At 38.1% G+C, this 10,853-nt stretch overlaps 2 protein-coding genes and 1 non-coding gene across 3 annotated transcripts; all 3 read left to right on the forward strand.

The window, feature by feature from the left end:
* Nucleotides 1-394: 394 nt before the first annotated feature.
* Nucleotides 395-7,829, forward strand: LOC140763786 (outer envelope protein 61). Its single transcript, XM_073102136.1, has 11 exons — nucleotides 395-739; nucleotides 2,400-2,630; nucleotides 3,195-3,251; nucleotides 3,393-3,524; nucleotides 4,646-4,723; nucleotides 4,866-4,936; nucleotides 5,043-5,095; nucleotides 5,226-5,394; nucleotides 5,999-6,536; nucleotides 6,669-6,812; nucleotides 7,345-7,829. Exons 1-11 carry the CDS (start codon nucleotides 644-646, stop codon nucleotides 7,489-7,491), a joined length of 1,716 nt encoding a protein of 571 aa, XP_072958237.1. The 5' UTR covers nucleotides 395-643; the 3' UTR covers nucleotides 7,492-7,829.
* A 1,310-nt stretch (nucleotides 7,830-9,139) lies between these two features.
* TRNAC-GCA (transfer RNA cysteine (anticodon GCA)) lies at nucleotides 9,140-9,211 on the forward strand. The gene has a single exon. It is a non-coding gene; the product is annotated as a tRNA-Cys (tRNA).
* Nucleotides 9,212-9,922: 711 nt separating this feature from the next.
* On the forward strand, nucleotides 9,923-10,853 carry LOC140762130 (uncharacterized). Its single transcript, XM_073099745.1, has 2 exons — nucleotides 9,923-10,213; nucleotides 10,534-10,853. Exons 1-2 carry the CDS (start codon nucleotides 10,087-10,089, stop codon nucleotides 10,644-10,646), a joined length of 240 nt encoding a protein of 79 aa, XP_072955846.1. The 5' UTR covers nucleotides 9,923-10,086; the 3' UTR covers nucleotides 10,647-10,853.

Genomic DNA, 10,853 nt, shown 5'->3' on the forward strand with positions numbered 1-10,853 from the left:
ATCTATGAACTAGTGATGTCATCAGGCGACTTTGGTCGTAGCTCGTGGGATGCACATGCCATTTCCTTCCCCATATCCTTTTAAAATAAATAGGTATACCTACCTATACTTTTCCCATTTATTCCACCATAGTGGATTTTTATAAATAACAACCACATTTTGATCATATTGTAAATGCCAATTATTTTTATAAATTATTTCTAACAAGATCATGCCACGGAACTACTAAACCACAATAATAATTTATTACCTAATAAAAATATTACTCCACAAGATTGATAGATTTTATTTCATCTATAATTCAAAGATAAGGGGTTTTATTACAAATAGGGAACGTTGTAAAAGGGGTTACTGTCTGCGGCTTTTTTTTGGAATAATAATGCAATGTAGGCGGTTATTTGCAAGGAAAGTAATTTTTAACTTGTGCGGTGGCTTCCTTTCCTACTTCGGTCTTTATCATCGGAATCGGAATCGGATACATCTGATCCGATCTACATATATGAAAATAAAGGCATTCTTTTTGGAAAAGATTTGATATAATCTTTCGTCTTCTCTTCTTATTTATAGTTTCCGATCAAGAATCGAGGGTTCTGCGGGCGAGGTCGAAGCGTTGTTCGAGTTCTAAGGGTGAAGGGAAAGTAAAATGAACAACGGAATCATGAGTCCCGAGCTGATCAGGCTCGCCCAGGAGCAGATGAGTAAAATCCCTCCCGAAGAGTTGGCGAAGATCCAGCAACAGGTTGTTTTTGCTCCTTTTATTTCTAGATTAAACGGTCGTTTGGTGTTTGGATTTGATGGGGGTAGGGGAATGTTGGACTGTTTGTTCTTTTCTTTTGTGGATAATAATCTGTGAAATTTGGCTATTTTTCTGGATGGACAAATCGAGTTCATGTTTAATGATTACCTATATAATGTATATATGATTGATTTGGGGTATCTGTCGGAATTCAAAGATGAAATATTTGTGATGTTGGAAGGGCTAGATTCTGTAGAAGAGGTTATTATTAGTCTGTAACGATTGTGGGAAAAGGTATCTCTGTACATCTATGACCAAGTAATCCGATAACTATATGAAATATAGAGAAGAATGAATATTAAGGGGAAGGAGCGGTTACCATCACAAGAGAAGAAGGTGCACACAATTCACCGGCTATAGGGCAACATCCACGATATAGGGAGATCAACTCCACTCTTAGAACAATGAGATTACAAGGTTCTATGGGGATTTTGCTGCCTTACACAATGAGCTTACAACCTTTCCAATGAGAAGCCATTATTGCTCCAGCCTCTTATTGTGAGATGAATTTTTTTCCATTCTAGCAAAAATCTGCCTTTGGATAGTTCTAAAAACCGAAACTGGACGACCTTCTACTTGCATTAGGACTAAGGAAGAAGAACTAGAAAGCTAAACTCCACAGTCCTCTATCTGTAACAAGAAAGAGTACCAACCAACTAGCACCTTACGGAGGACCTTTTGGATAATGTTCTCAGTGAGTGCAAGCCAATAAAACCTATGCCTGTGGGCCAAAGGAGACCAAATTGACAAAACTCATTCTCTCGGTCTATGGAATCCGACTGAAACATAAGCGGAGATGTGTATTGAGTCAATGAAGTGATTTAGTGATAGAAAAAGGATTTGGCAAGGTCTTCCTCTTTGCAAATATTGATATTACCGAGGTGGCTAAGGTGGCTGAGGCACAATACAACATGATACATATCTTTATAGTAACAGTAGGCTCCATCAGTATGGCTTGTTTTCTGTCGTTGAAGATCAAGTGCCACCCTGTTAAGTTCTCTATTTATGACTCTTAAGGTTTTGCTTGACTTGCACACTTTGCCTTTTAGATAAAATGTGTATGTCGACATCTTTTCTGAACCCTGGTTATTTGTCAAAATAAGTTGGTTTGCAGAGATTCTTCTCCTTTTCTTTTGACAGTTTGCTTCAGTTCATAAGATGGTGGTACAGAATATTAGTACTTGGTTTTTTGATATATCGTATACAAATAGAATGAGAGTAAATATTTCCTAGACTATTGGGAGTTGTGGCTTAAGATCACCATAACTAACATACACATCTATTCTAATTTCTATAATATATTGCTGCTCTTGAGAGTTGTGCAAACTCAGTTCAATGAGTATGCAGTTTGATATTGCCCTTCTTCTAGGTGGAAGATGATTTTTTTTGGAGATCTGCTATATATTATCGGCCATGATTTGCTTACATGGCAAACAATTAGGAGATCATTTCTTATTTCTTCTTATCATAAGCCTGTTATTTATTTTTTTCTACTTCAATTCAGTTTGAATTGAAAATCTCCCAATCTGCAGTTCAATGTTATCATCCTCCCTTATATGCATATATTGGATCTGCGCTTGGTCTAATTTGGACAGCTTTGCAGATGATGTCCAACCCTGAGCTGATAAGGTTAGCAACAGAAAGTATGAAGAATTTGAGGACAGAGGATGTGAAACGCGCTGCCGAACAGTTTAAACACACTAGGGCTGAGGATATGGTCGAGATTAGTGAGAAAATAGCTAAGGCAACACCTGAGGAGATTGCAGCAATGAAGGCTCATGCAGATGCTCAAATGTCATATGAACTAAATGGGGCAAAGATTCTAAAGCAACAGGTTCTCCCGCCCCCCGCCTTGGTCTCTTATTATCTTTTCTTTTAAGTTCACAGTGAAGAATTTTCTGATAAAAAGCATGACTATTCATTACGTAAAATTTGTCCGGGTTTTATGATACTGTATTCATCTATTTCTATGAGTGCTCTTGTCATAAGAGATGAAATTATGACAAAAAACTAATGGATAATGCATTGAGAAGAATAGAAGGCACTGTTATAGAAGGAATCTGAGGATAGAATGGAAGACGAAATAAACAAGGATCTCTATGAACTTTGGTTGGACTATTGTAGTACAACTCAGTAGTCTAAAATTGAGTACTTGAAGTGTTTTTGTTCTTTAGAGCCCTTCATCTTGTTAGTTTCAGTTATGTAAGATGTAACCTTTAATAAGTATTACATTGCTTCTCCACGGACCACGGTTGACTAAATAATTTCAAAGGTGTCAAATAGATTGGTACCCTTTCTTTAACCAAATTGTAGTTATTTGACTTACTTCTATTACATGTCATCTAGTTTCCAGTTTCCTTTCAGTTTGAGGTGTTACTATATATCTTTTGTGCTTCAGGGGAATGAGCTTCACAGCCGTGGGGAATACGTTGATGCTGTAAAAAAGTACATGCGTGTATGTTCTATGTTTCTGTTATCTATTTAATCTGAATTTTCGGTCATTGTAGTACTTCTGCATCCAATATTCATTCCTTATACTACTTTTGAATCCAATACCGGCTTGAGAAAATGGTTTGCTTTCTCTTCCCTTAACCAGGCAAAAAACAACTTAAAAAGCATGCCAACGTCGGATGGAGTAAATACCCTCCAATTGCAGTGCTCTCTTAACCTTATGTCATGTTACCTGAAAACAAGGGAGTTTGAGGAATGCATCAGGGAGGGTTCAGAGGTATGATTGAAGTCCAAATTTTTTTATCTTTATCAGTGTCTAATACTGACCCCAATTATAGTTTCCAAAATGAGTCTGTTTATAGATTCAAATTTTAATTCATAATCTTGAGTCCTCGACAAACATGCTATCATGTCTGTCCATCAGTTTTGTTTATTCATATCCCCAAGAGGTGAATATCTGGCAGCCTTGGAATGTATTAGTCCTTTTCAAACATATTGCTAATACTGACTTAATCAATTATATTAATACCCTTTACCCTCTCAATAAATACTCTCTTTTCTTTGCTTATGTTCCTCTAAACTCAATGACTGTTTGCATGGGATAGTCATCTTTTCTCTATATGTTCTTCTGTTTGTTTACAGTATCTATGTTTCAAGTATAAGCAGGGAAATAAAACAGTGAATAGCACTGTCATAGATAGCAAGTTTATCTCCTCGGTTTGAGTGGTTCAATATTAATCTTTTTTCTATCTGTTTCCTATGTTGTGGACTTCTGAAGTCTACCTGAATATCTTGGTCCTTAATGAATAAAGATTGAGACAGAACAATCTGTTAGGTAGTGATGTTATCCTTGCATGCTTGGTTCCCTGGATTGGTCTTACATTCTCAATCAGGACTTGTAGTGCTTAATGGCTTAATCTATTGAACTCTGCAGTAGTGCGTATTTATGTCTTCTGTAGTTGTTTTGTACATCTACATTTTGTTTACAATTGATTATCTGATCCTCGTGGATTCATCTATTATTCTATATTATCTAGTTTAGCTTCCCTATATTGTGGAGCATTACGTAGACCACTAAGGTGTGTCAGTCACAAATAAGTAGGGGCTAAATTTCTATCATTTTCTGAGATTTTTTAACAGCAAATAATTATTAGCTCCATTGTATCATTGTGCAACAACCCCTGCCTGTTCATATCCAAAGTGTACTGTTGTCCTTTAGCAAAATTCTATTTTGCTATTTCAAAAGGAGATTTTTGAGTTGTACGTGTACTAGGGAAGATTGGAATTTATTCTAAATTCTTAGACTTGTAATATTCCACATCCTCTCTCTTAAACACATATGCACTACTTTCTTGTCATCCTGTTGTAATAAGTAACAAGCATGTTACTCAATTACAGGTCTTGGATTATGACTCTAGGAATGTCAAAGCTCTTTATCGCAGAGGTCAAGCATACAAGGAGCTAGGAAAGTTAGAAGTAAGTAATTTTCCATCTACTGTTGAGTTCTTCATTTCAGCCATCTATGAAGTCTTCCCTGTTGAGCCACTTACATTTATGACAGACAACTTTAAGAAGATAGTCTTGCCCTAATGCTGTTTTAATACTGAAACACAATCAGGCTGCTGTCTCTGACTTGAACAATGCTCATTCAATTTCCCCTGATGATGAAACTATTGCAGATGTTCTTAGGTATGAAGTTTCTTCATGCAAAGTTTGATTATTTTTACATAAAAATGGAAGATTCAATATTTCATGATATATTGCTGTGGCTGATGGAGATTTCTGACTGATGCAGAGATACCAAAGAGAAACTGATGAAGGAAGGTAAAGATACAAACGTGTCACAGGGTAATGCAATTTTTCTTTCGTTCTTAAAGTATTTTATTAAGGTTTGCTATTTCTGAAGTGGACTGTGTTCCTTCTAGGGATATTAATATCTATATCTATATCTTGCTGATTCTTGTGATCCATTTCTAAGGTGTGGTTATTGAAGAAATATTGGACGAAGAAATAATGCCACCAGGCAGTCACGGAGGCCCGTCTGTTGTTTATTCTGTTACCCAACCATTTGAAGCTGCAGAGACCTCTGGTAGTGAAAGGGAGTCTCTTCCAGACCCTTTAGTTGGAGATGATCTCACTTCCACCAGGTTTATTTAAGCTCATTCAGTTTATGATTTCATTCATCCCGCAAGAAAATCCTGTTGTCACATATTTTCTTTGGTAGGTGTCTAACCCATCTGCGACAGTCATCTACCAAATCTTTTTTATCAATGAAGTTTCCCTGTATAATTTACATGCACAAACCTCATTAGTTAGGCTGACTTGAGTTATTTGGTAGAAGCTATGTGAATTTTTTAGTATGTTTGAGTCTATGTAGATGCAAACCCCTTAGGGACCAATATAAGTCATTATGATTAACTTAGCCCTTTTCAGTTAGATCTTTCCTTTGAAAGTGTTCTGGATTGACTCTTTCTAAAGTAGCTCCTGCACCTCATCATGTTTTTTCTAAACACCATGTTGGTGCGTCCCTATACAATAAATAGAAGATTAATAGAAGGTCAGGGTGGCCAATCCATCACACATAAAGGACCTTTTGACTCTAGATGGCGAGCTTCTGTAACATTATCTTCATTATGTGACATATATTTGTATTACATGTTTTTCTTTTTCCCATATCAAAATTGTGTACCAGAAGGCACACATGTTTTTTCTGATACTTTTTGTTTTGACATATGTACTTATTTGTGCCAGATTATTCCAAAATTATGTTTCCAATGCCAATCCAGATGACCTGGCAGCGCTGGACATGCACGGAATGTCACCTGATCTGGTTAAAACAGCCACAAGTATGATTAGCTCGATGAAGCCAGAAGAGCTTCAGAAAATGTTCCAAGCTGCTTCTTCCTTGAATGGAAAAGGCCCATCTAGCACAAAGTTGGGATCAACTATTCCAGAAATGACACCTGAAATGGTTAAGATGGCATCTGATACTATAGGTCAGATGTCTCCCGATGAGCTTCAGAAGATGCTTAAAGTTGCTTCTTCATTGGGTGGAAGTAGCATGCCTTCTGCAACAGCTAGAACGAATGGCGTTCCCAAAAGTGGAGGTGCCTCTCAATCATCAGTTGCTGCTCGGAGCCCTTCCACCGTGCACCCTGATGTATCAGACAGAAATTCTGATGAAATGTTTTTCAATCAAAGAATGAGTCAATCATCATCTAGTATTCCAAATTCAACAGCTGATCTGGAAACCATGAGAAATTCTATGAAAGATCCAGCAATGCAGCAGGTTTAGCGATTTGCATTATAGAAAATTTTAGAGTTCCTTCTTTTCTTTTTAATTTCCTAAACAGTGTTGTGGAGAGGCTGTTATTATGCGATAAAAATTATTTATCTAATGTGGTAGATATCAAATTGACAGATGTTCACATCTATGATGAAGAATATGAGCCCGGAAATGATGGCAGACATGAGTGAAAAGTTTGGAATGAAGATCTCAAGAGATCAGGCTGCCCAGGTTCAACAAGCCATGTCGTCGATATCACCAGAGGATTTGGATACAATGGTAAGAAAAGATTATCGAACATTCTCTGTTCTTTTTTCCTTTTAAATCTCAAAGTGCAGTTTCTTTGTCTCAATTAGTGCAAAATGAGTGGTGTAGATAAAGATAACATTTTTGACTTTTTGTCATGATCTGATACGACAGCCACAAGCTACCTAAAGCTAAAATAATTATGGTTTTGAGTCTTCTGATCATTATTAGACATTTAAACGACAAGGCGTCCAAAGCTAAAAAATATATGGTTTGGAATTTCCTGCCTATGGAGTTTTCTTGATTTATATGGTAAACTATCATCAAAATATGTGCTGCCATCCTTCAAGCGTACTAACTAAAGCTGTTAGCGCTGGTGAGCTTCTGGATACTTCAAATATGTTATCTTGTGCTTACGAGTTTGCACATACAGGATCAGCTCCAATTTCACTAGGATTTACCGCCATTACTATCTGAGCCATGATTTACATATCCGAAATAATCCTGCCAAGAATCCTGCACCTGTATTATTGATATCTAAAGTTCAGCATTTGCAATTTTTCAGATGCGATGGGTGGAAAGGGCACAGCGAGGGGTTGACACTGTGAAGAAGACAAAGAACTGGATCTTGGGCAGGCCTGGATTGATCCTTGCAATTGTCATGCTGATTCTGGCCTTCATCTTTCACCAGCTAGGTCTTATCGGTGGATAGATTACCTGGCAAGATCACTCCAACGAAAAGCTCCCCGGTAACAACTGCAGTTACGGTAGCTGGTGCAAGGAGGAAGCTTTAATAGTCTCATTGGTTTAATTCATCTAATCAAACTAAAAAAAAAATTCTGTAATTAGAGATAGCGTGTGCTTTAAGTTGTTCCAAGTATCAGCTCGACTCTGACACTTTATACAAAGATGCTACCCTATTAGGGTATTTTTGTTTCGACAGCAGAACTAGAACTGTAGAAAGGACACATGACTGCCTTTCTCTTATATTGATCACCAAATATTCATAATATAAACATTAACTCGTTCCTATATAAACTCTTACTAAACAGTGATTACTTTCTTGTTACGGAGGGAGGGAGTTGGTCAAGAGGTTTCTTTGCTTGCATCAGCATGCATATATACATACACTCAGCTCATTTATTCTTTTGTTCCAGTTTTGCTGTAAATGTGTAAAGAACCGTCTTTAACTATTGCTTATTTTTATACTAATTCTTTTATTTATTTTCTGTGATATATTATTTAGAAAACTTTTAAAATATTATTTATCCGTTAAAAATAGTACGTGTGTCAGCTGATTCATTTTTAGTCCTATAAAGACTATTTTTTACTTTTATCTTCGAAGGGACAAAAAGTCGATGGTAAAATAATATGATTTATATTAATATCATTACGGGTGAGAGACTGGAGATTAATTTATATTTAAAAAAGGGATAATATATAAAAATTAAAAAAAATAGTTCTAGTGGATATTTATGTAACATGTTGTATTGATCCCGAGAGTTTTGGTACACGTGGCTTCATAATACTCTCCCACGTGAGCCTCTAATCCGACTCCCTTGGGTTCCGATCCAAAATTCCAGTACGCTGTACGCGGCCTCCAGGAAACCAACCTTATCCACTCCATTTTACCGTACCACCCCGCCGCAAAACTCCCGCCACTCCTCACGTCCTGCGCATACCGCATCAAAGTACACGTGCCGCTATCCGAGTCTGCCACGCAAAGAACTCCTTATTCCCGCCGCCGTACGCAACCGGGAAAGTCGCAGCTCGTTCCTCTACCCCTCACACGTGCCGGCGCTGAGGAGGATAAGGGCGAGTGATTGGAGGACCGATAAACAATCCTCCCAATCTATATAAATAGATGGATGCTCTCAATCCATCTAACAGATCGGAATAAACTTTGTTATCTCTTTATTCGCGCTTATCTCTATCTCTATCTCCATCTCCATCTCTATTGGATCGGATGGGTCTTCGGATAGTGTATGGGCTGGTGTTCCTCTCGGTCTCCTGCACCTGCTTCAAGCTCCTTCATCTATTCCTCACGCCAGTCTTCCACTTCATCTGATAGTATGGAATCGAAGGAGCGTGTTTTCCGTGTGGGTCGATCCGTGCCTATTGATTGACGATATCACCTTTAAAGAGCGGCATCGAATCCCATGCCAAATTAATGAAAGGTGGAATTTGAGATAAAAGTTGGTGTCTTTTGTACGTCATCTTGTGATTCTAACCGTGTGACACTGTAGCTTAGCCTTTTTCTATATTTTTTTTGGTCATTGTATATTGATTTGGTTTAGTTTAGTTTGGTTCACAGTTAGATCATGAAATAGTTTATTTGTAATGAACAGGCTGCTATCAATGGGTCCATAGCTCAGTGGTAGAGCAATTGACTGCAGATCAATAGGTCACCGGTTCGAACCCGGTTGGGCCCTTTATTTGGTTATTAAATAGTTTTTGAACATAATTTTGGTGAACTCTTTTTACAAACGCCGACTTGCGTTATGATTATATTACAGATAGCTCCTTATGCTATAGGTAGTTTGCAAATCAGCCCCTATGTCTGCATTTACTAACTGCCACTAACTGCCGGGATATTTTGCATTTAAATATTAGGTTTTTATAGTCACTGAGAACATTCCATACCATTTAGCAACTTAAATCCAACGATGCATTCACCAACCAAATTTAATTGGACACAGATACAACTCTAACTAACCCAATTAAGTCTTTAAATAAGTAAAAAAGCTCATTAATTTAACTACCTTCGATATACGTACTACCTAACTCGGTTACCAAAACTTTAGTTAGTCGGACTAGAAATTTATACTGTTCTAGAACTTGGAATTTGGTCAAACCAAGGAACCCGTGTGAATCCGAGAGCCTTATTGCCTCTCCTTAATTCCTCGCATTAAAAGAGTCAACAAGATTCCAACTTCTAATAGAAGTCAAACAGCACCCCCATTATCGATACAGGCCGTCCTGTTTCATTGGCCTAGAGACGGCTCCGTCCAATCTGAAAGTAACAAGTAGAGAGACTGCAGCAATTTCCTGCAGCTAAGGTTGTAGTGGATCCCGGAGTGTCTCATTTTAGGTCCATAAAGTAGTCAAAAAATATAATTGAAACGTATCTTTCTCTTCCGAGTCCTAAAACAACACCCTTTCTTTGCATTTCCTATTTCTCTCTGTCTCTCTCTCTCTCTCTCTCTCTCTCTCTAAATTGTTCTCGATCCAATTCAGACAACTCCGAGCTCCCTCTTCTTCCTCCGTCTTCAGGAGAAATTGAAGCCAAAAGGGATTCGAGAGAGAGATGGAGAGCTCTGGTTGCATGGGTTTAATGGCGGTTGTGGCTGTTTCCAGTAGCGTTGCTCTCGTAGCGCTCCAAGTCCACAGGCGTTTGGCTTCAGATTTCATGAAGAAGTTTGAATCAGAACTCGGTATGCATCTCTCTCTCTCTCTCTCTCTCTCTCTCTCTCTCTCTCTCTATTCGTATTCGTCTTCCTCATGCTCTTGGAATTAGATTCAAGTTCCTCTCTGTTTCCATGATAGCCCAATTGGAGAATTAGGTTCTCTCTCTCTCTCTGAATTAGTTGTTAGGTGGTTAGTTGCTCAGCAGAGCTCGAGCCCAATTAAACGGGTAGACTTTTCTTCTGGAGCTCTCTAATTACTTCTTCTACCTAACTCGATTTATTGTTAATTAATTAGTTAATCAAACCCCATCATTAATTTATGTGACTCTATGTTGCTAAATTAACAGTAGGTGGGCCCAGAATCCGGCCGAAGAAGAAGGTGAGATTCGCCGCCGACGTGGCCGAGCCGTCGTCGAACAACGAGGAATACCGGCGCCGGCGGCTGAGGGCGTCTGCTTGATCGGATTCAACGACCGATGGATTTATCCATGCCGTCACCGAGATGTGTACAAGTTTTAAATGTTGCAACTTGGACGTCTTGTTTATAGACTACTCTTTTTTTTTTAAAGTCCTTTTCTTGTTGGGTTTGTTTAGATGTCAACCACCAAATGTGGAGAGGAAGACTTTTGTACCATATCATTACGTTTTCTCCTCCTCTATCTTTTCA

The sequence above is a fragment of the Typha angustifolia genome, chromosome 7, assembly GCF_048772165.1.
Source record: "Typha angustifolia cultivar Huaian chromosome 7, ASM4877216v1, whole genome shotgun sequence".
Lineage (NCBI taxonomy): Eukaryota > Viridiplantae > Streptophyta > Magnoliopsida > Poales > Typhaceae > Typha > Typha angustifolia.